Here is a 27,712-nt window from a genome sequence, read left to right on the forward strand (position 1 = left end):
ACACAACACTTTTGACACCCGTGAAGACTGCTTAACAAGTCAAATAATAAGTTGCATGGACTTACTCTGTGTGCAATAATAGTGTTTAGCATGATTTTTGAATGACTACCTCATCTCAATACCCCACACATACAATTATATGTAAGGTTCCTCAGTCAAACAGTGAATTTCAAACACAGATTCAACCACAAAGACTAGGGACATTTTCCAACACCTCGCAAAGAAAGGCATCTACAGTATTGGTAGATTTCTCAAAAGAATAGCAGACATTGAATATACCTTTGAGCATGGTGAAGTTATTAATTACACTTTGGATGGTGTATCAATACACCTAGTCACTACAAAGATACAGGCCTCCTTCCTAACTCAGTTGCCGGAAAGGAAGGAAACCGCTCAGGGATTTCACCATGAGGCCAATTGTGACTTTAAAACAGATACAGAGTTTAATGGCTGTGATAGGAGAAAACTGAGGATGGATCAACAACATTATAGTTACTCCACAATACTAACCTAATTGACAGAGTGAAAAGAAGGAAGCCTATACAGAATATAAACGTTCTAAAACATGCATCCTGTTCGCAATAAGGCACTAAAGTAATACTGCAAAACATTTGGCAAAGTGCTTAACTTTTTGTCCTGAATACAAAGGGTTATGTTTGTGGCAAATCCAATACAACACATTACTGAGTATCGTTATGGCTATGCTTGTAATCATTAAGGACTGCAGAGTATTTCAGAATAAAAAAGAAACAGAATGGAGCTCAGTCAAAATCCTAGAGGAAACCCGGTTCAGTCTTCTTTCCACCAGACCCTTTCAGTAAGATAATAACCTAAAACACAAGGCCAAATCTACACTGGAATTGCTTACCAAGAAGACAGTGAATGTTCCAGAGTGGCTGAGTTTGACTGAAATCTACTTAAAAATCTATGGCAAGACCTGAAAATGGTTGTCTGCAATGATCAACAACCAATTTGACAGAGATGGAGAATTTTTAAAAGAATAATGGGAAAATGTTGCACAATCCAGGTGTGGAAAGCGCTTAGAGACTTACCCAGAAAGACTCTGTAATCGCAGCCAAAGGTGCTTCTACAAAGTATTGACTCAAGGGTGTGAATACTTATGTAAATTAGATATTTCTGTATTTCAATTTCAATACATTTGCTAAAATTTCTAAAAACATGTTTTGACTTTGTATTTGTAGAGTATTGTGTGTAGTAAAAAAAACGTAAATGTTTTCATCAATTTTGAATTCAGGCTGTAACACAACAAAATGTGGAATAAGTCAAGGTGTATGAATACTTTCTTAAGGCACCGTACAAGACAACCAATGTGAGTATCTTTTAATTCATTGGGGCAACCCATCTTCTTAGCCTTCATCGTTTTGGTCTCATTAACCATCTTACTTATTGCTATAGCCAGGCTAAGCAATTCCAACAATAACTATGTTTGTGATTAGGACATTTCTGAGAACCATTCAAACTTCAGCAAACAACGTCCAGGGGGTGAGCATGCTCTACCACTAAGGGACAGTTAAGTTGGTGCAACGTAAGACAGTCTCGTGTTCCAATTCTTTGTTTTAATAGCGTGAATCGTTCCTCTTCATACAAATGTGGTGGAATAATTGAAAAAATAAATCCAAGCCTTACTCTTATCACCTGTGGAAGGCAGGGCTTCCAGCGAGGCATGGATTTTATTGGCCTTGTCAGGCGTGACTGTAGATCCTTCAACCGAAGTTGCAAGAGGGCAACTTCCCCCATGGTATGTTGTACCGAAGTTGACTAACTGGAAGGGAAACATACTTTCTTTCTCCAAGACAGAGGTAGAGTCCCCCCAAGAGGTAAAAAGAGAAGCAGCAGTACTTCCGCTACAAGTCCCTCTCCATGCCTCTCAGCAGCACACACCATTTCCTCTTCTCTATCTTGGTCTCTCCAAGCCCATTTTCCATATAAATCTCTTTGCCTGCAGGCTCCTCAAAACCATGATCACCATAATCAGAGCTGACACCTACGTAGTATGCAGCTCCAGTCTGCCATTACAGGCAGCTGGATGGCCAGTTTACCAAAAGGAGGCGAGATTACAGTTTGAGAGGCTAATTAAATTTGGTATGCCATTATCAGATTATGCAGCTTGACCTCACACATTCACCCGGGTACAAGCATCAACATTGACTTACACGTGCACACCTACAGAATATGAGTCACATATATACATGCACAAGTGCAAACATGCACACACATCTGCACGCATTCATAGACACATACAGTAACAGTCAAAAGTTTGGACACCTATTAATTCAAGGGTTTTTCTTTATTTTTACTATTTTCTATATTGTAGAATAATAGTGAAGACATCAAAACTATGAATAACACATATGGAATCATGTAGTAACCAAAAATGTTTTAAACAAATCAAAATATATTTTATATTTTATATTTTTCAAAGTATCCACCCTTCGCCTTGATGACAGCATTGCACACTCTTAGAGTGTGCAACTCTGTCATCAAGCCAAAGGATGGCATATTTTTTACATTATTATTTAGGAATGAAGATGTATCTAGGACATACATAACCTTGGGAAATCAAATTGGTCAATTAATTAATACCTCCAATGTCACATACACTTCCCCTGGATTTTTTTAATATTCACTTTCATTGAAGATACACACATCCATGGAAATACCACTTCTGTCATATATTGCATCTCTTCTGGCTAAAAAACAATTGTAGAGTGGCTTGCGCAAAAGAGATCCGTATCAGATTCATCAAGACATTTCGCTTTAATAAGCCTAAATGAGGCATTAAAAACTATTAAAAACGAGAGTAAAAATGCATGCTTGAACTGATGTATAATAACTGAACATCTCATTTACTGTACACTACCACAGCCATTATTATCAGGTGATCTGTGCACCTTGTGGTGGTAAATGGACATTGAGGAAAGGTAGTTGGAGGCGTAGTAGCTACACTGGACAGTTCAGTTGTCACGTCCTGACCAGCAGAGGGAGGTATGGTATCAGTTTTGGGTCAGGATGTGGCAGGTTTTTTGTATGTTAAGGGGTTTGTGTTGGTGATTAGACTCCCAATTGAAGGCAGGTGTGTTGAGTTGCCTTTGATTGGGAGTTCTATATAGTGGTGTGTGTTTTTCTTTGGGGTTGTGGGTAGTTGTTCTTGCACTGCGTTTTTGTATGCATGTGCCTGTCGTGTGTATTGTTTTTCCAGTGGATGCTTTACTCCTTTTTTGAATTAAAACATGAGCATCCATATTCCCGCTGCAGTTTGGTCTATTCAACACGGCACCTTTTGTGACATCAGTAGGGTTTCCAGTGTGGGAAGTGTTTAATAGAATTGTAATGTGTTCCTGGTTAGGCCGCTGCCTGAGACAGCCTAATCTCATCTCCTTCTTTAATTAACTGAGCTGCTCATAGCCATCCAGCTACTACTGCTTCATATATCCACAGTGTGTGTATGCATGTCAAATCAAATCACATTTTATTTGTCTTATCTGCCGAATACAACAGGTGTAGACCTTACTGTGAAATGCTTACTTACAAGCCATTAACCAACAATGCGGTTTAAGAAATAGATTTAAGAAAATATTTACTAAATAAAATAAAGTTAAAAAAAAAATATATATATATATATAATCAAAAAGTAATACAAGAAAATTGCATAACAAGAAAATTACATAACAAGAATGAGGCTTTATTTATTTATTTTTATTTTATTTCACCTTTATTTAACCAGGTAGGCCAGTTGAGAACAAGTTCTCATTTACAACTGCGACCTGGCCAAGGTAAAGCAAAGCAGTGCGACAAAAACAACAACACAGAGTTACACATACACAAACATACAGTCAATAACACAATAGAAAAATCTATGTACAGTGTGTGCAAATGTAGAAGAGTAGGGAGGTAAGGCAATAAATAGGTGAAATAATCACAATTTAGCATTAACACTGGAGTGATAGATGTGCAGATGACGATGTGCAAGTATTGATACTGGGGTGCAAAAGAGCAAGGGGATAAATAACAATAGGGATGAGGTAGTTGGGTGTGCTATTTACAGATTGGCTGTGTACAGGTACAGTGATCGGTAAGCTGCTCTGACAGCTGATGCTTAAATTAGAGAGGGAGATATAAGACTCCAGCTTCAGTGATTTTTGCAATTCGTTCCAGTCATTGGCAGCAGAGAACTGGAAGGAAAGGCAGCCAAAGGAAGTGTTGGCTTTGGGGATGAAATATACCTGCTAGAGTGCGTGCTACGGATGGGTGTTGCTATGGTGACCAGTGAGCTGATATAAGGTGGGGCTTTACCTAGCAAAGACTTATAGATGACCTGGAGCCAGTGGGTTTGGCGGCGAATATGTAGTGAGGGTCAGCCAACGAGAGCATACAGGTCGCAGTGGTGGGTAGTATATGGGGCTTTGGTGACAAAACGGATGGCACTGTGATAGACTGCATCCAGTTTGCTGAGTAGAGTGTTGGAGGCTATTTTGTAAATGACATCGCTGAAGTCAAGGATCGGTAGGATAGTCAGTTTTACGAGGGTATGTTTGGCAGTATGAGTGAAGGAGGCTTTGTTGCAAAATAGGAAGCCAATTCTAGATTTAATTTTGGATTGGAGATGCTTAATGTGAGTCTGGAAGGAGTTTACAGTCTAACCAGACACCTAGGTATTTGTAGTTGTCCACATATTCTAAGTCAGAACCGTCCAGAGTAGTGATGCTAGTCAGGCGGCCAGAAATCGGTTGAAGAGCATGCATTTAGTTTTACTAGCATTTAAAAGCAGTTGCAGGCCACGGAAGGAGTGCTGTATGGCATTGAAGCTCGTTTGGAGGTTTGTTAACAGGGGATACCGGAACTGAGTCAATGTGCAGGGGTACAGGTTAGTCGAGGTAATTTGTAAAGTGAATATGCATAGATAATAAACAGCGAGTATCAGCAGTGTAAAAACAAAGGGGGGGGGGGGGGGTCAATGTAAATAGTCCGGGTGGCAATTTGATTAATTGTTCAGCAGTCTTATGGCTTGGGGGTAGAAGCTGTTAATAAGCTTTTTGGTCCTAGACTTGGCACTCAGGTACTGTTTGCTGTGCAGTAGCAGAGAGATTAATCTGTGACTTTGGTGACTGGAGTCTTTGACTATTTTTTGGGCCTTCCTCTGACACCGCCTAGTATATTGGTCCTGGATGTCAGGAAGCTTGGCCCCAGTGATGTACTGGGCCGTACGCACTACCCTCTGCAGCGTCTTATGGGGCGGTGATGCAACCGGTCAGGATGCTCTCGATGGTGCAAATGTAGAACTTTTTGAGGATCTGGGGACCCATGCCAGTCTCCTGAGGGGGAAAAGGTGTTGTCACGCCCTCTTCACAACTGTCTTGGTGTGTTTGGACCATGATAGTTCGTTGGTGATGTGGACACCAAGGAACTTGAAACTCCTTTTTCTATAGTCCACAATCAGCTCCTTTGTCTTGCTCACATTGAGGGAGAGGTTGTTGTCCTGACATCAACCTCTCACACACGTGTGCGTGTATATATGTATGTGTGTGTGCGTGTGTGCGCGGGTGAGAGAACCCCAATCACCCAATCACAATTACTAGGATCATGAAAAAAGACATCCAAATTCCACAAACCTGTCCTTAATGAATCAAAGCTGGAAAAAGGTAAAGCTCCAGTCAGGCCATCCCATAGCCCTGCTCCACGGCAGCCCTGCTCTCTGTCCTCTCCACGGCAGCCCTGCTATCTGTCCTGCTCCACGGCAGCCCTGCTCTCTGTCCTCTCCTCGGCAGCCCTGCTATCTGTCCTGCTCCACGGCAGCCCTGCTCTCTGTCCTCTCCACGGCAGCCCTGCTATCTGTCCTGCTCCACGGCAGCCCTGCTCTCTGTCCTCTCCACGGCAGCCCTGCTCTCTGTCCTCTCCACGGCAGCCCTGCTCTCTGTCCTGCTCCACGGCAGCCCTGCTCTCTGTCCCCTCCACGGCAGCCCTGCTCCAAGGCAGCCCTGCTCTCTGTCCTCTCCACGGCAGCCCTGCTCTCCTGCCCTCTGTCCTGTCCACGGCAGCCCTGCTCTCTGTCCTCTCCACGGCAGCCCTGCTCTCTGTCCTCTCCACGGCAGCCCTGCTCTCTGTCCTCTCCACGGCAGCCCTGCTCTCTGTCCTCTCCATGACAGTACAGTGACCCCATATGTGTGCTAGCTGCTGTGAAGCATTCTGGATTCTCCCTGGGGTGGCATGGCATCAGTGGAGCACAGACTGTGTCCAGCAGAGCCGAGCAGGATGCTAGGCTAGGAGAGGCCATTCCAAAGCACAGCTACACTATACTGGGTCAGGGTCTCTCCCTTTTCTTAACACCCCATTACCCCAAGTATACTGTCAGTCTCTTCTCATTTCCTAATCTCAAGCACAAAGAAACACAGCAGGAGGGCATAAGAAAATATATTCAGTGCTTTTAAGTATGATATTGCATTTAACGCTCACATCACACTGTTTTGGTTGAGAGGGATAAGGGGCTTATGAAAATCAACATGCACGCACACACGCACACGCGAACACACACTTACACGCATACACATTTCACATTTACACACACAAACACAACTGAGAAAGAGAGAGAGAGAGAGAGAGAGAGAGAGAGAGAGAGAGAGAGAGAGAGAGAGAGAGAGAGAGAGAGAGAGAGAGAGAGAGAGAGAGAGAGAAACAGGAGAGAGAGAGAGAGAGAGAGAGAGAGAGAGAGAGAGGAAACAGGAGAGAGAGAGAGAGAGAGAGACAGGAGAGAGAGAGAGAGAGAAGAGAGAGAGAGAGAGAAACAGGAGAGAGAGAGAGAGAGAGAGAGAGAGAGAGAGAGAGAGAGAGAGAGAGAGAGAGAGAGAGAGAGAGTGCAATTCCAACATCACATTATGGTAAAAACCTTCCAAGCCCACTCCTTTCCCCTCCCTCCCTCCCTCCCTCCCTCCCTCCCTCCCTCTCTTTCCTGCAGCTGCCTCCATTCCCTATGATTTCAGTTGTTTACCCCTCTCGTTTATGGCAGAGGCCTTTGAACAGGAGAGCGTGGCATTGTGAAGGGGAGGGTGTGCTAAGCCCCGCACCCCTGTGTGTTTATCTGCCTCTCCCAGCTGGGCTCCTGGGGGAGGGATGAGGCCTGGGAGAGAAGCTGGGATGAGGGCTAGGATGGAGACTGGGAGAACACTGGGAAAAAAGCTAGGATGAGGCTAGGACAAGGGCTGGGGAATGATTATGTTTTTTGTCCTTCTAGAGGAAATTCTATCCTCACAGATCACCACAGTTAGTTACACATACACACAACAAGGTACATCCCTCACTCCCATGAAAACAAACATATGAAAGCAAGGGAGAAAACAAGGAGAAGTGAAAGTGAAATGGTGAGAACTGAGGAGAGAACGAGTGAGCGTAAGAAGGAGTGTGGGGGTTGGCAAACAAGGAAGTGGTAGATGGAGAGGGATCAAGTGCAGAATAAAGATGGAGATCATGCTAAGGACACTGTGTATTCAGTCAGTCTCACTGAGGAGCCTCAGCACAGCATTCATCAGCAACACTTATGTTCCCTCAGGCACCGTAGACGCTGCTATCCACCTGCTCTATTCAAGACGTAGGCGTCACAGCATGAAGTACCCACTTAGGGAACCAAAAGCCTGAAAAGCCTGATATCTTCTCTCTACAACTGCAGAAATCTGGGACAGTCTTTATCAAGAGGAGAGGGAAAGAGAGGACCATGTCTGCAGCCCTTTTAATGTTTTGAACCACCATTACAATACTCATATAAAGGGTCTACACAACCACCCTGAGAGCCAGGAACCCAGCTATTACAACATTATTACCACTTGGGTTAGAAGAACTAAACAGGGACATGATCCTTGCTACAGCACCTCTCGCCTACTGTTAAAGCACACTTCAGTGTAACACACTCAAGCTGTTGTGTTTGGTAAGTGTCTATATGGGTATGTGATGATAAAGCATAGCCTCTGAAGAACGTACAAACAACACTGCCTATCAAGGGCTTTCCCCCCCACACGTGTTCCCATGCTGTGCCTGTCTCCAGTGATACTGTGTCTGTGTGTGTGTGTCTGTGTGTGTGATAAAAATATCCCTTTTCTTCCACTCGAGCGGAAGCATTATCCACAATGCACAGTTCCCTCCTACATGGTCCGTCAGTGTGGTAACATGAGCAATTTTACGCTAGCAAGTTACAAAATAAAACGGCAACCGTCTTTCAAAAACAGTCAGAGACAACAGGGAGAATAAACTAAATCACATTTACGCTTGCGCTTAATCAAAGACAAATGCCCAATGTAGAAAGCTACAAACAGATCTGTTTTGGAAAAACGATTTTTTTCTGCCTTTAAATGGTCTTGACCATGGTGAGCCTCCATTTTCAATGAGGTCCTTTTTGTTCATAGTCCTCTTATTTATACCCATTTAGTCTTAAAAGAGGACAATCTCAGATATGCAATACTGTACTTCAAAGTGATTTAGTGACATAACTAGCCCAACATACACTGTGAAAACAATCTGATCAAGACACTATGGTAGAATCAAGTTTTCATGGAAGTTGATTGTACTACATGGTGAATGCTTTGTGCCCTGCTTAATCTTTCTCTCTCTCTCTCTCTCTCTCTCTCATATATTTCTGCAAGCTTGACTGACCACAAGCAAGCAGAAAATCTCAATTTATTTTATAACAGTGCTTCTTCATGCTCCTCTTCTCCTCATGGGGTTTCCATGGCTACTTGGTCAGGTGACCTAGCAGGAGCCCATCCCCTGCCCTGCAGTCACTGTCACAGCAGTTAGTCAGCCTCGGCCACCCAACAGGGATATGATACGACTGTGTGTGTGTGTGTGTTAGTATGCATACACCACCCAGCAGTGGTACAGTGTTAAGTGTGTGTGGATGGTAGGACAGCAGATAGTTATTTTTTTGTAAACATATATACACAGTGTATGTGTATATATATATATATATATATATATATATATATATATATATATATATATATATATATATATATATATGTATTTTTTTAATATATTTTCCTTTATTATTTTCCCCTAAACCTACCCCCCTTCCCCAAAATGTAGGCTTCTACTTCCAGCTTATACATAATATATACATTTTAAGGACACAATGTATTTTACAATAGTATTTTACAATTTTACAATAGTCATCCTTCAGCTAGCGTCAACCCCTCCCATCTATCTCTGAAGACCATCCAGTTTGATTTATATTTGCCATATATTTCTAACTGTGTTGTTTCACAAGTTCTGAACCCATATACATTTCACGGGCACAATATATTTTGCATTAGTTATCTTATTGTTTTTAGTCCCACCCTTCAGCTCCGCTCAACCCCTCCCATCTATCTCTTAACACCATCCATTTTTTATTTCTATTTGCCATATATTTTTCAACTGTGCTGTGATGTTTCACAAAAGTTCTGAACCTTTCTATTCTCATAGTTTCTACAGATTGTAAATGAAAGATAACAGCAGTTATTTTTTTGTGTGTATGTGAAAGGGAATATTTGTGCAAAAACCTATGAGTGAGAGTTCCAGTAATTGTATTATATGTAAGAGTGGACACTTTTAGCTGAATGTCACTTTACATTCATATTACTGGGCATGTCAAATTCTCTCTCTTTACTAAAGAGATGAGACACAAAAGTGTGGTGTTCACACCTACAGTATATGCCCACTGGACCCAGATGTCAATTCAACATCTATTCCACGTTGGTTCAATGAAATTTCATTAAAATGATGTGGAAACAACGTTGATTCAACCAGTGTGTGCCCAGTGGGTGTTCACCTTGATGAGGCTGTTAATACTATTTGCTTTTAACACAATGGTATATGTTACAGAGCTACAAACATTCCACAAATAGAGTGCTTTTTGGGTAGTGTAATTTTGGTTAAAAAATGTAAAAAATATTTATTACACCTAATTAAAACATTCTGTTATAAAGAGCGTAAAGAGCATAAAAACATGTGTTCACTTACTATAGTTAAGTGCCAATTAAGTGCCAAATAAAGCAACAGGGTTGACCGTAACAGGGTGGACAATTTTATCTTAAATCAGCCATAAATTCCTTTGTGATAAGGGGAATGGAGGCAACAGGGAGGGGCAATTGAATGCAAGCATCACAAAAACATTAAATTGTTACAAACAAAAAAATCCTGCCTATCTATCTATGGGTAACAGTGCTGACGTGTTACACTTGACACTCAGTTTTCCACCAGAAAAAAAAAGAAAATGGCCAAAAATAGTAGAACCAGCTCACCTGCTTTAACACTATGATTTGACTAATAGATGTCCAATGTGTCTTCTGAAAAGTTTTTTTAAAGAACAGTTTCACTATATTAAAACAAGAGTTCCGTTCACGTAACATGGTTAACCTGAGGATCAAACGTAAATTAATCACAAATCACATTAAATAAATAATAATCTTCAGAAATTACTTTGTCAAAGCAACAACATAATTAGGGCTTTACAATGATGGTGAAAACTTGTTTGGGGTGGTGGGTTAAAATATTCCTAGAAGACGGAAAAGGGCGACATGTCAAATTTGCTGATTTTTGGCATTTTAGCAAGTCTTTATTTGTCACGTCCTGGCCAGTATAAGGGTTAATTGGTATTGTAGTTTGGTCAGGACGTGGCAGAGGGTATTTGTTTTATGTGGTTAGGGGTGGTGTTTTTCTAAAAAGGGCATTTGATTTCAGTATTCCGGGGTTTTTGGGCACTGTTCCTTGTTTACATATTTCTATGTTGATCTAGTTAGTTGTATGTCTATGTTTGGTTAATTTGGGTGGACTTCCAATTGAAGGCAGCTTTGTGGTGTTGCCTTTGATTGGAAGTCCTATATTAGTTGGGTGTGTTTGTCTGTTTAATTGTGGGAGATTGTTTCGTGTTTAGCATGTGTGAGCCTAACAGGACTGTCAGTAATTCGTGAGTTCGTTTTGTTATTTTTGTATGTTCACTTTGAGTTTATTAAACGTTCAAAATGAACTATATCAACTCTGCTGCATATTGGTCATCTTTTTCCGACGATGATTTCGCTATATCGTCAAACGACGAGGAAATCCCTGACAGAATCTCCCACCAAACCAGGACCAAGCAGCAGAGGAAGGAGCAGAGGAATTTTGATTTGGACAAACGGGAGAGATGGACATGGGAGCAGGTTATGGCCGGAGAGGGCCCATGGAGTATGGCTGGTAAGGACCGGGAACGTTTCCGAGGATCACGACTGGCGTTGAAGCACGAGAGGCACCCCCAAGAAATGTTTTTGGGGGGGCACACGGGTAGATTGGCTAGGCCTAGGAAGAGCCGGAAGCCAGCTACCCGTGGTTATATGGAGGAGCGTATGAGGTGAAGAGCGCCATGTTTCGCTGAGGAGCGCACTATCTCACCCATACGCACGCACAGTCCGGTGCGTGTTATTCCAGCCCCTCGCATGTGCCGTGCTAGAGCGGGCATCCAGCCTGGTAGGAGGATGCCTGCGCAGCGCATCTGGTCGCCGGTACGCCTCCGAGGACCAGGCTACCCAACTCCCGCTCTACGCACGGCTACCATCAGGCCCCTGCACAGCCCAGTCCGCCCTGTACAAGCACCCCGCTCGTGCAGGGCTACTAGTTCCATCCAGCCAGGACGGGTTGTGCAGGAGGTAAGATCAAGACCGCCTGTGCGCCTCCATAGCCCTGGGTTTCCAGCTCCTGTCTCTCGTGCGGACCAGGAAGTACGTCAGCCCAGTCCGACTCGTCCTGTTCCCGCTCCCCGCACCAGCCTGGAGGTGCGTGTTCCCAGTCTGGTACGCCCAGTACCAGCACCACGCACAAGGCATCTAGTGCGTAAACCCAGCCTCGCCAGTCTAAAGTCGCCAGAGCTGCCCGCCAGTCAACAGTCACCAGAGCTGCCTGCTAGTCAACAGTCACCAGAGCTGCCCGCTAGTCAACAGTCGCCAGAACTGCCCGTCAGTCAAGAGTCGCCAGAACTGCCCGTCAGTCAAGAGTCGCCAGAACTGCCCGTCAGTCAAGAGTCGCCAGAACTGCCCGTCAGTCAAGAGTCGCCAGAACTGCCCGTCAGTCAAGAGTCGCCAGAACTGCCCGTCAGTCAAGAGTCGCCAGAGCCGCCCGTCAGTGAGGAATCGCCAGAGCCGCCCGTCAGTGAAGAGTCGCCAGAGCCACCCACTAGTCAGGAGCTGCCAGAGTGGCCAGACTGCCCGGAGATGTCAGAGTGGCCAGACTGCCCGGATATGTCAGAGTGGCCAGACTGCCCGGAGATGTCAGAGTGGCCAGACTGCCCGGAGATGTCAGAGTGGCCAGACTGCCCGGAGATGTCAGAGTGGCCAGACTGCCCGGAGATGTCAGAGTGGCCAGACTGCCCCGAGCTGCCAGAGTGCCCCGAGCTGCCAGAGTGGCCAGACTGCCCCGAGCTGCCAGAGTGGCCAGACTGCCCCGAGCGGCCAGACTGCCCCGAGCTGCCAGACTGCCCCGAGCGGCCAGAGTGGCCAGACTGCCCCCCGGGTCTGCCAGAGTGGCCCGACTGCCTGGAACGGCCAGAACCGGAGCCACCTCCAGATATAGGTGGGTTGGGGAGGGGGGGTGTAGCACAGTGCCGTCGTTGACGGCAGCCACCCTCCCTTCCCTCCCTTTAGTAGGGGGGAATTTTTGTTTTGTTTTTGTTGTTTGGGGTTGTTGTTTTTCTTAAGGTGCTTCCGGGGTTAGCACCTTTAAGGGGGGGGGGTACTGTCACGTCCTGGCCAATATAAGGGTTAATTGGTATTGTAGTTTGGTCAGGACGTGGCAGAGGGTATTTGTTTTACGTGGTTAGGGGTGGTGTTTTTCTAAAAAGGGCATTTGATTTCAGTATTCCGGGGTTTTTGGGCACTGTTCCTTGTTTACGTATTTCCATGTTGATCTAGTTAGTTGTATGTCTATGTTTGGTTAATTGGGGTGGACTTCCAATTGAAGGCAGCTGTGTGGTGTTGCCTTTGATTGGAAGTCCTATATTAGTTGGGTGTGTTTGTCTGTTTAGTTGTGGGAGATTGTTTCGTGTTTAGCATGTGTGAGCCTAACAGGACTGTCAGTAATTCGTGAGTTCGTTTTGTTATTTTTGTATGTTCACTTTGAGTTTATTAAACGTTCAAAATGAACTATATCAACTCTGCTGCATATTGGTCATCTTTTTCCGACGATGATTTCGCTATATCGTCAAACGACGAGGAAATCCCTGACATTATTCATACAAAAAAATCTGATTTATTGAATTTGACCAATCACATCCGAACTTTTCACATCAGATCTTTTTCAGAGCTGATCTGATTGGTCAAAAGACCAATTAGTAAAAAAATATATCAGAATTGGGCTGCCTGTGTAAATGCAGCCCATGTGGTTTATATTAAAGGGACTTCATTTAATAAAACAGGCTTTTAAAATGCAATATTGGTGCAGAATTTCTACTCCAGACCACTAGACTACCCTCTCCAACCTTTCCCCTGTAGGGTTTCACCCACTGATCGATGTTGAGAAGAGTGGCATTGGGCATGATCTCTGCTCCTCGCTCCGACGAGAGGCCCTGCCAACAAAAAGGAAGGGACAGGCCAACCTTCTCCTGCCTGACTCACAGACCGAGACGAGCCCAGAGACGTGAGCACCCCTCTGACATGATGGGTTAGCATTAGCAGAACTAAGTTACAGCCTAAAGCGCCATCCACATCACATGCGGACTGTGGAGACACATACACGCATACGCCCGCCCGCCCGCCTGCCCACAGACAGACAGACAGACAGACAGACAGGCAGGCAGGCAGGCAGGCAGGCAGGCAGGCAGGCAGGCAGACAGACAGAGTAATATTGTAATATTGTAGTATTGTACATTTTATATTGCAAATTTGAATTAATAGAGTAATAATGTAATAGTGTTTTGTATGATGTATTATGTCATTGTTTTAACCCTGTTTGGACCCAAGGAAGAGTAGCTGCCATAAACACGATAAGTAGTTTGGGGGTGAGGGTGCAGCAATGTGGTACGACAAATACTTCCTCCCCCAAAATATTATTTTATTGATGAAATAACGCAGTGCAGCTGCCTTAGCTTCACAAGTAATCAGGTGTGTAGTGCTGGGGGAGCGCGAGGGAGTGGCGCTCCCTCAATTTTTTCAATTTGAGAATGAACAGAACATTTATTCTGATCAATTCTAAATAAATTATATTTAATAACCACAAAAATTCCATGAAAAATGATAGAATGACAAACTAAATAAATATGTAGGCTACAGCAGCATAGAGGAAGCTAAATGATGGTTTCTTCCCTGTCTTCTGTCTGGCAAATGATGAGGAACTGTAGGCTACATGTGTGCACTGCAGAGGCCCATTGGAGGCCTGACAAATTTAGAACTTCAGAATATTTTTAAAATTTCACCTATCTTTCTTGATAAAACTCCACCGACCTGCTCTTGTGCGGTGGAACACAGAACGATATGTGACCACTTGCTTACAGCGACACTGTTCTGCCGAGGACGCCCAAACACATGGCCACAGGGGCGGCAGGTAGCCTAGCGGTTAACAGCGTTGGGCCAGTAACTGTTGGGCCTGTCACTGTTTTGAATCCCCGGGCCGACTAGGTGAAAATCTGTCCATTTGCCCTTGAGCAAGGCACTTAACCCTAAATGCTCATGTACAGATGAAGTCGGAAGTTTACATACACCGAGGTTGGAGTCATTAAAACTCGTTTTTCAACCACTCCACCAATGTCTTGTTAACAAAATATAGTTTTGGCAAGTCGGTTAGGACATCTACTTTGTGCATGACACATGACATTTTTCCAATAATTGTTTACAGACAGATTCTTTCACTTATAATTCACTGTATCGCCTACCTTCAAACTCAGTGCCTCTTTGCTTGACATCATGGGAAAATCAAAAGAAATCAGTCAAGACCTCAGAAAACAATTGTAGACCTCCACAAGTCTGGTTACAGCCTTGGGAGCAATTTCCAAATGCATGAAGGTACCACGTTCATCTGTACAAACAATAGTACGCAAGTATAAACACCATGGGACCACGCATCCGTCATACCGCTCAGGAAGGAGACGCGTTCTGTCTCCTAGAGATGAACGTACCTTGGTGCGAAAAGAGCAAATCAATCCCAGAACAACAGCAAAGGACCTTGTGAAGATGCTGGAGGAAACAGGTACAAAAGTATCAAAATCCACAGTAAAACGAGTCCTATATCGACATAACCTGAAAGACCGCTCAGCAAGGAAGAAGCCACTGCTCCAAAACCGCCATAAAAAAAGCTACAGTTTGCAACTGCACATGGGGACAAAGATCGTACTTTTTGGAGCAATGTCCTCTGGTCTGATGAAACAAAAATAGAACTGTTTGGCCATAATGACCATCGTTATGTTCGGAGGAAAAAGGGGGAGGCTTGCAAGCCGAAGAACACCATCCCAACCATGAAGCACAGGGGTGGCAGCATCATGTTGTGGGGGTGCTTTGCTGCAGGAGGGACTGGTGCACTTCACAAAATAGATGGCATCATGAGGGAGGAAAATGATGTGGATATATTGAAGCTACATTTCAAGACATCAGTCAGGAAGTTAAAGCTTGGTCGCAAATGGGTCTTCCAAATGGACAATGACCCCAAGCATACTTCCAAAGTTGTGGCAAAATGGCTTAAGGACAACACAATCAAGGTATTGGAGTGGCCATCGCAAAGCCCTGACCTCAATCCTATAGAACATTTGTTGGCGGAACTGAAATAGTGTGTGCGAGCAAGGAGGCCTACAAACCTGACTCAGTTACACTAGCTCTGTCAGGAGGAATGGGCCCAAATTCACTCAACTTATTGTGGGAAGCGTGTGGAAGGCTACCCGAAACGTTTGACCCAAGTTAAACAATTTAAAAGCAATGCTACCAAATACTAATTGAGTGTATGTAAACTTCTAACCCACTGGGAATGTGATGAAAGAAATAAAAGCTGAAATAAATCATTCTCTCTACTATTATTCTGACATTTCACATTCTTAAAATAAAGTGGTGATCCTAACTGACCTAGACAGGGAATTTTTACTAGGATTAAATGTCAGGAATTGTGAAAAACTGAGTTTAAATGTAGTTGGCTAAGGTGTATGTAAACTTCCGACTTCAACTGTAAGTCGCTCTGGAAAAAAGTGTCTGCTAAATGACTAAAATGTAAATGCCCCTGTAAATCCCAAGAGCCTGACACTCTGAAGTTGCTGTAGCCCTGCTTGGAATCCTTAGCCTATATTAACTATTGGTTGAGACGCAGGGCCCGTCAGGATTGGAAATGGACCAATTCTATGTAGGAATGATTTATGTTCACTACTTGGTCAATTGATTTGATGATTCAATCTATGCAAATAAAAAATATGAATTGATGGTTCAACCCTTGGTTTTCCTTTATTCTCTAATAGGTATATTGTAACCATGTGTTCAAGCTAATCAAATCAAAGTTTATTTAGTGCTGTCCTTTCAAAACCACTAAGGGCCCTCCAATCATTTAAAATAACACTTATCAAGATATGTTGCCTACGCTTAATAGTCCTACTTATCACTTATTATTATTACAAATAGAAGATTATCACTTCTCACAATGGTGCTCGTTTAGTAAAGTTAGATCAATGCTGAATCAAATGTCTTGCAAGATCACATAACGATGAATTCGTATTAGAGATCGACTGATTATGATTTTTCAACACCGATACCGATTATTGGGGGACCAAAAAAGCCGATACCGATGAATTTTCGTATTTATTTGTAATAATGACAATTACAACAATACTGAATGAAGACTTATTTTAACTTAATACAATACATCAATAAAATCAATTTAGCCTCAAATAAATAATGAAACGTGTTCAATTTGGTTTAAATAATGCAAAAACAAAGTGTTGGAGAAGAAAGTAAAAGTGCAATATGTGCCATGTAAGAAAGCTAACGTTTAAGTTCCTTGCTCAGGACATGAGAACATATGAAAGCTGGTGGTTCCTTTTAACATGAGTCTTCAATATTCCCAGGTAAGAAGGTTTAGGTTGTAGTTATTATAGGAATTATAGGACTATTTCTCTCTATACAATTTGTATTTCACATACCTTTGACTATTGGATGTCCTTATAGGCACTTTAGTATTGCCAGTGTAACAGTATAGCTTTCGTCCCTCTCCTCGCTCCTACCTGGGCTCGAACCAGGAACACATCGACAATAGCCACCCTCGAAGCAGCGTTACCCATGCAGAGCAAAGGGAACAACTACTCCAAGTCTCAGAGCGAGTGATATTTGAAACGCTATTAGCGCACACTACGCTAAGTAGCTAGCCATTTCACATCGGTTACACCAGCCTAATCTCGGGAGTTGATAGGCTTGAAGTCATAAACAGCGCAATGCTTGAAGCATTGCGAAGAGCTGCTGGCAAAACGCACGAAAGTGCTGTTTTAATGAATGCTTACAATCCTGCTGGTGCCTACCACCGCTCAGTCAGACTGCTCTATCAAATATCAGATCATAGACTTAATTATAATATAATAAACACACAGAAATACGAGCCTTAGGTCATTAATATGGTCGAATCCGGAAACTATCATCTCGAAAACTAAACGTTTATTCTTTCAGTGAAATACGGAACCGTTACGTATTTTATCTAACGGGTGGCATCCCTAAGTCTAAATATTCCTATTACATTGCACAACCTTCAATGTTATGTCATAATTACGTAAAATTCTGGCAAATTAGTTCGCAACGAGCCAGGCGGCCAAAACTGTTGCATATACCCTGGCTCTGTGTGCAATGAACTGTCACATTTGTCATAGTGGAGAGAAGACCAATACGCAGCGGGAATGTGGATACTCATCTTTTTTTAATAAAACATGAGTAAAGCATCCACAGGAAAAAAACAATAAACAATACTCACGACACGAACAGTGTGGCAGGCTAAACAAAGCAGTGCTCACAAACAACTACCCACAACCACAAAGAAAAACACACACCTGTTTATAGGACTCCCAATCAGAGGCAACTAGAAACACCTGCCTCCAATTGAGAGTCCAGCACCCAACCTACACACAACACAAAACCTCTGCCACGTCCTGACCAAAACTAATACAATTACTCCCTCTGCTGGTCAGGACGTGACAGTACCCCCCCCCCCCCCTAAAGGTGCAGACCCTGAATGCACCTAAAAGAAAAGACAAAAACCCCCAAACAACAAAAAATATCCCCCTAAACTAAAGGGAGGGAAGGGAGGGTGGCTGCCGTCAACGACGGCACTGTGCTACACCCCCCCCCAACCCACCTATATAGGAGGCGGCTCAGTTGCGGGATGTGGACCTCGCTCCACCTTCGGCGTTGCCCACTTGGGTGGGCCGGAGGACAGGCGGGCCACTCGGGCTGGGCCGGAGGACAGGCGGGCCACTCGGGCTGGGCCGGAGGACAGGCGGGCCACTCTGGCTGCGCCGGAGGACAGGCGGGCCACTCTGGCTGGGCCGGAGGACAGGCGGGCCACTCGGGCTGGGCCGGAGGACAGGCGGGCCACTCTGGCTGCGCCGGAGGACAGGCGGGACAATCCGGCCGATCCGGACAGGCGGGCCACTCCGGCAGATCCGGGCAGACGGGCCACTCCGGCAGATCCGGGCAGACGGGCCGCTCTGGCATCTCCAGGCAGACGGGCCGCTCTGGCGGCTCCTGACTGGCGGGCCGCTCTGGCGGCTCCTGACTGGCGGGCAGCTCTGGCGGCTCCTGACTGGCGGGCAGCTCTGGCGACTCCTGACTGGCGGGCAGCTCTGGCGACTCCTGACTGGCGGGCAGCTCTGGCGAATCCTGACTGGCGGGCAGCTCTGGCGAATCCTGACTGGCGGGCAGCTCTGGCGGCCCCAGACTGGCGAGGCTGGGCTGACGCACTAGATGCTTGATGCGTGGGGCTGGTACTGGACGTGCCAGCCTGGAGACACGCACCTCAAGGCTAGTGCGTGTAGCGGGGAACACTGGACCGTAGAGGCGCACTGGCGGTCTCGAGCGCAGGGTTGGCGTCACCCCTTCAGGCTCGATGCCCACTCTCCCCTGGCACATGCGGGGCGCTGGTACTGCGCATGCCGGCCTGAAAATACCAGGCCTCACCACAGCACATACCCCAAAGCACGGGACCTGTCCAGTCTGTTTCTGTCCAACAAGGGTACGGGGAGCTGGCCTGGGTCTCCAACCTCGCCTTGCCAAACAGCCCTTGTGCCCCCCCCAAAAATAATTCTTGGGGCTGCCTCTCGGGCTCCCTTACCCGCCGTATTCCCCAGTCCTCGCCAGAATTCCTCCGCTGCTTGGTCCTGGTATGGTGGATAGTTCTGTCACATCTGTCGTCAGGAATGGACCAAGGCGCAGCGGGTTGCGTGTTCAACAACATATTTATTAAAGGCCGTTGACCACGGAAAACAAGAAAATACAGCAACACGACAGGAACAGTTTTGCAGGCTAACAAAACGCAGTGCAAAAACAACTACCCACAACCACAAAGAAAAACACACACCTGTTTATAGGACTCCCAATCAGAGGCAACTAGAAACACCTGCCTCCAATTGAGAGTCCAGCACCCAATCTACACACAACACAAAACCTCTGCCACGTCCTGACCAAAACTAATACAATTACTCCCTCTGCTGGTCAGGACGTGACATGAACGCAAGACAAGTGACACAATTTCACCTTTTATTTTTATTTATTTATTTATTTCACCTTTATTTAACCAGGTAGGCAAGTTGAGAACAAGTTCTCATTTACAATTGCAACCTGGCCAAGATAAAGCAAAGCAGTTCGACAACAAACAAAAACACAGAGTTACACATGGAGTAATATTTATTTTAGCTAAATATGCAGGTTTAAAAATATATACTTCTGTGTATTGATTTTAAGAAAGGCATTGATGTTTATGGTTAGGTAGTCGTGCAACGATTGTGCTTTTTTCACAAATGCGCTTTTGTTAAATCATCCCCCGTTTGGCCAAGTTGGCTATCTTTATTAGGAAGAAATAGTCTCACACAGTTCGCAACGAGCCAGGCGGCCCAAACTGCTGCATATGCCTGACTCTGTTGCAAGAGGTGACACATTTTCCCTAGTTAAAATACATTCATGTTAGCAGGCAATATTAACTAAATATGCAGGTTTAAAAATATATACTTGTGTATTGATTTTAAGAAAGACATTGATGTTTATGGTTAGGTACACGTTGGAGCAACGACCTTTTTCGCGAATGTGCACCGCATTGATTATATGCAATGCAGGACTGGCTAGATAAACTAGTAATACCATCAACCATGTGTAGTTAACTAGTGATTATGATTGATTGATTGATTGTTTTTTATAAGATAAGTTTAATGCTAGCTAGCAACTTACCTTGGCTTCTTACTGCATTCGCGTAACAGGCAGGCTCCTCGTGGAGTGCAATGTAAAGCAGGTGGTTAGAGCGTTGGACTAGTTAACCGTAAGGTTGCAAGATTGATCCCCGAGCTGACAAGGTAAAAATGTGTCGTTCTGCCCCTGAACAAGGCAGTTAACTCACCGTTCCTAAGCCGCCATTGAAAATAAGAATGAAAATAAGAATGTGTTCTTAACTGACTTGCCTAGTTAAATAATATATTTATTTTTTTAATCGGCAAATCGGTGTTCAAAAATACCGATAACCGACTGTTATGAAAACTTGAAATAGGCCCTAATTAATCGGCCATTCCGATTAATCGGTCGACCTCTAATTCATATTTTATATAACAGAACCGAACAGCATAGCAGGCTGCTACATTACTGTTACACCAAAAACACCTTATTTCTAATGAGATTTTATGATGGTTAGCTGAAGCTGCATAGTCAAAAAAATAAATGAACATGAGCCAAAACTCAGAGCCACTATGCAGGATATACAGTGCATTCAGAAAGTATTCAGACCCCTTCAATTTTTCCACATCTTATTACGTTACAGCCTTATTATAAAATTGATTAAATTGCTTGTATTTTTCTCATCAATCTATACACAATAGCTCATAATGACTAAGCAAAAATAACAATATATATATATTTAAAAGAAATTGGAAATATCACATTTACATAATCACAATTACACACATTTACAAATATCCCTTTACAAAGTACTTTGTTGAAGCATCTTTGGCAGCGATTGCAGCCTCGAGTCTTCTTGGGTATAACGCTACAAGCTTGGCACACCTATATTTGGTGAGTTTCTCAGATTCTCAGATTCTTCTATGCTATAGCTCAGCATTCAACACCATAGTACCCTCCAAGCTCATCATTAAGCTTGATGCCCTGGGTCTCAACAATTGTAATTGGGTCCTGGACTTCCTGACGGGCCGCCTCCAGGCGATGAAGGTAGGAAAAAAGCATCTCCACCTCGCTGATCTCCACCTCGCTGATCCTCAACACTGGGGCCCCACAAAGGTGCGTGCTCAGCCCCCTCCTGTGCTCCGTGTTCATCCATGACTGCGAGGTCCTGCACGCCTCCAACTCAATCATCAAGTTTGCAGACGACACAACAGTAGTAGGGCTGATTACCAACAATGATGAAACGGCCTATAGAGAGGAGGTGAGGGCTCTCGGAGTGTGGTGTCAGTAAAATAACCTCTCACTCAATGTCAACAAAACAAAGGAGATAACCGTAGACTTCAGGAAACAGCAGAGGGAGCACCCCCCCCATCCACATCAACGGGACCGCAGTGGAAAAGGTGGAAAGTTTTAAGTTCAGACAATCTTGTTTCTTATGGTCTGAAAGTCCTTTAGGTGTCTTTTGGCAAACTCCAAGTGGGCTGTCATGTGCCTTTTACTGAGGAGTGGCATCCGTCTGGCCACTCTACCTTAAAGGCCTGATTGGTGGAGTGCTGCAGAGATGGTTGTCCTTCTGGAAGGTTCTCCCATCTCCACAGAGGAACTCTGCAGATCTGTCAGAGTGACCATCGGGTTCTTGCTCAACTCCCCGACCAAGGCCCTTCTCCCCCGATTGCTCAGTTTGGCTGGGCAGCCAGCTCTAGGAAGAGTCTTGGTGGTTCCAGACTTATTCCATTCAAGAATAATGGAGGCCACTGTGTTCTTGGGGACCTTCAATGCTAAAATTTCTAAAAACCTGTTTTCGCTTTGTCATCATTATGAGATATTGTATGTAGATTAATGAGGAATTTTTTTATTTTTTTTTTTATTTCTTTCACCTTCATTTAACCAGATAGGCCTGTTGAGAACAAGTTCTCATTTACAACTGCGACCTGGCCAAGATAAAGCAAAGCAGTCTGTCACAAACAACACAGAGTTACACATGGAATAAACAAACGTACAGTCAATAACACAATAGAAAAGTCTATATACAGTGTGTGCAAATGAAGTAAGATTAGTGAGGTAAGGCAATAAATAAGCCACAGTGGCGAAATAATTACAATATAGCAATTAAACACTGGAGTGATAGATGTGCAGAAGATGAATGTGCAAGTAGAGATACTGGGGTGCAAAGGAGAAAAAAAATACAATATGGGGATGAGGTAGTTGGGTGGGCTATTTACAGATGGGCTATGTACAGGTGCAATGATCTGTAAGCTGCTCTGACAGCTGATGCTTAAAGTTAGAGAGGGAGATATAAGACTCCAGCTTCAGTGATTTTTGCAATTCGTTCCAGTCATTGGCAGCAGAGAACTGGAAGGAAAGGTGGCCAAAGGAAGTGTTGGCTTTGGGGATGATCAGTGCAATGTACCTGCTGGAGCGCGTGCTACGGGTGGGTGTTGCTATGGTGACCAGTGAGCTGAGATAAGGCGGGGCTTTACCTAGCAAAGACTTATAGATGAACTGGAGCCAGTGGGTTTGGTGACAGATATGTAGTGAGGGTCAGCCAACGAGAGCATACAGGTCGCAGTGGTGGGTAGTATATGGGGCTTTGGTGATAAAACGGATGGCACTGTGATAGACTACATCTAGTTTGCTGAGTAGGGTGTTGGGGGTTATTTTGTAAATGACATCGCTGAAGTCAAGGATCGGTAGGATAGTCAGTTTTACGAGGGTATGTTTGGCGAATGGAGTGAAGGAGGCTTTGTTGCGAAATAGGAAGTCGATTCTAGATTTCATTTTGGATTGGAGATGCTTAATGTGAGTCTGGAAGGAGAGTTTGCAGTCTAACCAGACACCTAGGTATTTGTAGTTGTCCACGTATTCTAGGTCAGAACCGTCCAGAGTAGTAATGCTAGTCAGGCGGGAGGGTGCGGGCAGCAATCGGTTGAAGAGCATGCACTTAGTTTTACTAGCATTTAAAAGCAGTTGCAAACCACGGAAGGAGGGTTATATGGCGTTGAAGCTCATTTGGAGGTTTGTTAGCACAGTGTCCAAAAAAGGGCCAGATGTATACAGAATGGTGTCGTCTGCATAGAGGTGGATCAGCTAATCACCAGCAGCAAGAGCGACATCATTGATATATACAGAGAAAAGAGTCGGCCCGAGAATTGAACCCTGTGGCACCCCCATAGAGACTGCCAGGGGTCCGGACAACAGGCCCTACGATTTGACACACTGAACTCTATCTGAGAAGTAGTTGGTGAACCAGGCAAGGCAGTCATTTGAGAAGTCAAGGCTATTGAGTCTGCCGGTAAGAATGCAGTGATTGACAGAGTCGAAAGCCTTGGCCAGGTCGATGAATACGGCTGCACAGTATTGTCTTTTATCGATGGCGGTTATGATATCGTTTAGGACCTTGAGCGTGGCTGAGGTGCACCCATGACCAGCTCGGAAACCAGATTGCATAGCAGAGAAGGTACGGTGGGATTCGAAATGGTCGGTGATCTGTTTGTTAACTTTGCTTTCGAAGACCTTGGAAAGGCAGAGTAGGATAGAGATAGGTCTGTAACAGTTTGGGTCTAGAGTGTCTCCCCCTTCGAAGAAGGGGATGACCGCGGCAGCTTTCCAATCTTTGGGGATCTCAGACGATACGAAAGAGAGGTTGAACAGGCTAGTAATAGGGGTAGCAACAATTGTGGCGGATAATTTTAGAAAGAGAGGGTCCAGATTGTCTAGCCTAGCTGAATTGTAGGGGTCCAGATTTTGCAGCTCTTTCAGAACATCAGCTATCTGGCTTTGGGTGAAGGAGAAATGAGGGAGGCTTAGGCAAGTTGCTGTGGGGGGTGCAGAGTTGTTGACCGGGGTAGGGGTAGCCAGGTGGAAATGCATGGGAGATTATTATTTACCATAAAGTAGTGTGAAAGTATCAGGTTTTGACGACTAGATGCCGCTGTTCCTGCTATACCAACAAACACTTTTATCCATTTTGCTGGTCTCTTGTGTTTATTAAATAGATCACAACGTTTCTTTTGCAACTTTGGGTAGAACACGAATAGATTTGGCTCATGATTGGTACACTAGGGCTCCTGAGTGGCGCAGCAGTCTACGGCACTGTATCTCAGTACTAGAGGTGTCACTACAGACCCTGGTTAAATTCCAGGCTGTATCACAACCGGCTGTTATTGGGAGTCCTAGGGCTGTGCACAATTGGCCCAGCGTCATCCGGACTAGGGTTTTGCTGGGGTAGGCTGTCTTTGTAAATAAGAATTTGTTCATAACTGACTTGCCTAGTTAAATAAAAAATTATGAAAATAAATTGTGTGGTCATCCTCACAAGTCCTCCATGAAAGCAAATCCTTTTTGTCCTTCTCTTAGCAACCTAATACTGACTGACTGCTGAGGGCCCTATCCTGGCAAACAAGGATAATCTGGGGCAAAACTACACTCAGCTTTCAGATGCATAATAATGCACTTCAGTCAAATTCAACTTCTTCCTATTTTGATGATCTTTGAATACATTTGGACATATGACTTGAGTAATAGATTATCACACACTCCTCAGGATTCAATATTGTGCAGAATGACCAAGAACTGCTAATAAGAATCAGTAATAGTAAAGGTACTGAAGATTACTTGGTTTTACTTACATCTCGGTCATCTTTTTTTTTTCTGACCCTGGCCACTCCTACAAATGAAGCTGAACCAATTTAACCACTCTGAGCATCCGAGTGTGCCAGTGGGTTGGCTGTCTCTGTGTCACTCTGCTCCTTATGGGAAAGATGCTGTTTCCTCCTCTAGTCCTCTGCATTGTTTCAACACACTCATAAAGTGAAACTGTCGTCTCCATGTCACTGTGACACCACTACATTCTCAGAGCTCTGTCAGCCCTTGCCCCAGAAGCCACCAAGTTCAAGCTGTTTGCGTGTGTGTGTGTGTGTGTGTGTGTGTGTGTGTGTGTGTGTGTGTGTGTGTGTGTGTGTGTGTGTGTGTGTGTGTGCGTTCTGCAAACAGTCACCATATACTGAAACATCAGTCAATTATTGACTGTCTACTGTTATATAAAAAAGAATACTTTAATTCAACAGCTGACCCCTGAGCCATGTCACTGTTGTAATTTAGATAAGTAGGCCTAAATAAGATTGTAAAGAAAGTCAATACAATTTTGAGAGCTACATATGATGGAATTGTAGGCGGCATATGATAATTTGATATCCCTTCATGCTTTTATATTGTCGTTATTTGTAAATTGACAAATTATATAATGCCACAGCCACCCATGATTACAATGGAATTATGGAAACCAAATATATACCAGTGACTTGCAGTGTTTTGACGTGAACCCCTGATAAAGACAGCTTGCTGTTGCAACGTTGGTCAATACATTATTGCATCAAAGCTACTAGAGTGCTGCTTTTCCTTTACTGTTTATCCATATGTGACAGGATGCAATTTGTTCCATGAGACCTCGCACACGCACGCACATACACACACACACGAGCTCTGACTGACTGAACGTTTTGGATCACCTGCCTGCTATTTTAGACTGACCCACAAATATCACCGTGAATAACCGTTATACCTAAGCAACCAATGTGACCAGACCAGCCTCCCAGTGAATACGAACTAGTAGCCACACAAGCCTTACGTAATAGAGCAGCAATTCATTACATAAACTTGAACCATTTGGTCAATGTAAAGCGAATTGTTCACACGCTGATTGAACGTGCGCTGGGATGGTTCCTCGTTAGAGAAAGTGGAACATCACTATAGACGACACAGAACGCAATTATGAAAATAAAAAGTTTCACCTGAGAGTAATGGAAATGAATGAAAACAAAACGTACAGGATAGCCTAACGCTACTCTCAAAAACACAACAAGCCCGTTTAGGTAGGCAAAACAAAGACTCAATTATGAAATCGCACAGGGGTTCAGTGAGCAAATGCAAATATGACTGTGCAATGTATACAGCTAGGCTGTATATCGGCAGACACTAATAGATAGGATCAATAAATTGACTGGCTACTGTAAACATGTTATCGTTCAGTTAATTCAAACAAAACAAATAAGTGTTTCTGCAAACACTCAACTTACCCATTCCAAAACGCGGATAAATCCAAGGGGTAATTTAAGCACTTGAAACGTTCCAACAGACACGAGCTAAGGGGATAATGACAACAACAATGACATGAAAACAAAAACGATATTGTTAATCAAATAGCCATAACTATTAGTATATCATTTGACAAATTTGAATAATTGCCTTTTAACGCACATTATTTTGAGACCTGACAAAACCCCATTTACAATCAATAAACATACCTGGTTAGGTGATTCCATTTTCAAAATACTTATCTATTTGTTCAGTAAGGCGTAAACAATTTTACAGTGCTACCCAAACCGACTGATGTCTGTGCCTCGCGCAAAAGACTCTCGGCTTTAATTGCTACTGCACGGAAAAACCCGAGCTCTCTTCGGCTTGTTGAAAAATAAAACACCATAGAGACAGACTGGGATTGGCTTCACGGAAATAAACGATGGCTTCCACATTTGCCGATTGTAACGGCCTCTCCTCCCCACGTCGGAGTTGGTTGAGGGGATGTGATTGCATCTCTCGTGCATTAATGTTGGATCGAGGCACCACACATTGTAAGGTCGTATAAGTAGAAATATACAGTACCAGTCAAAAGTTAGAACACACCTCCTCATTCAAATCAAATCAAATTGTATTTGTCACATATGCCAAATACAACTAGTGTCGACCTTATAGGGAAATGCTTACTTACAAGCCCTTTAAACCAACAATGCCCTTTTAAGAAAATTTGTATTATGTAAAATATACATACACTACCGGTCAAAAGTTTTAGAACACCTCCTCATTCAAGGATTGTTATTTTCTACATTGTAGAATAATAGTGAAGACATCAAAACTATGAAATAACACATATGGAATCATGTAGTAACCAAAAAAGTGTTAAACAAATCAAAATATATGTTATATTTCAGATTCATTAAAAGCCACCCTTTGCATTGATGACAGCTTAGCACACTCTTGGCATTCTCTCAACCAGCTTCATGAGGTAGTCACCTGGAATGTATTTCAATTAACAGGCGTGCCTTCTTAAAAGTTCATTTGTGGAATTTCTTTCCTTCTTAATGAGTTTGAGCCAATCAGTTGTGTTGTGACACGGTAGGGGGGTACACAGAAGATAGCCCTATTTGGTAAAAGACCAAGTCCATTTTATGGCAAGAACAGCTCAAATAAGCTAAAAGAAATGACAGTCCATCATTACTTTTAGACATGAAGGTCAGTCAATACGGAACATTTGAAGAACTTTGAAAGTTTCTTCAAGTGCAGTCACAAAAACCATCAAGCGCTACGATGAAACTGGCTCTCATGAG

The 27,712-nt window shown here is 43.8% G+C and overlaps 1 protein-coding gene across 1 annotated transcript in view; it reads right to left on the reverse strand.

The window, feature by feature from the left end:
* The window catches only part of synpra (synaptoporin a), a 46,451-nt gene extending 19,711 nt beyond the window's left edge, over window positions 1-26,740 (reverse strand). The window contains exons 1-2 of the mRNA XM_029774985.1: window positions 26,633-26,740; window positions 26,405-26,470 (exon numbers count right to left, since the gene is read on the reverse strand). Of these exons, the coding sequence (XP_029630845.1) occupies window positions 26,405-26,470; window positions 26,633-26,650 (84 nt within the window). The 5' untranslated portion in view covers window positions 26,651-26,740. The remainder of the gene's footprint in view (window positions 1-26,404; window positions 26,471-26,632) is intronic.
* Between the last annotated feature and the right edge of the window lie 972 nt (window positions 26,741-27,712).

The sequence above is a fragment of the Salmo trutta genome, chromosome 14 (genome assembly GCF_901001165.1).
Source record: "Salmo trutta chromosome 14, fSalTru1.1, whole genome shotgun sequence".
In the NCBI taxonomy this organism is placed as follows: domain Eukaryota; kingdom Metazoa; phylum Chordata; class Actinopteri; order Salmoniformes; family Salmonidae; genus Salmo; species Salmo trutta.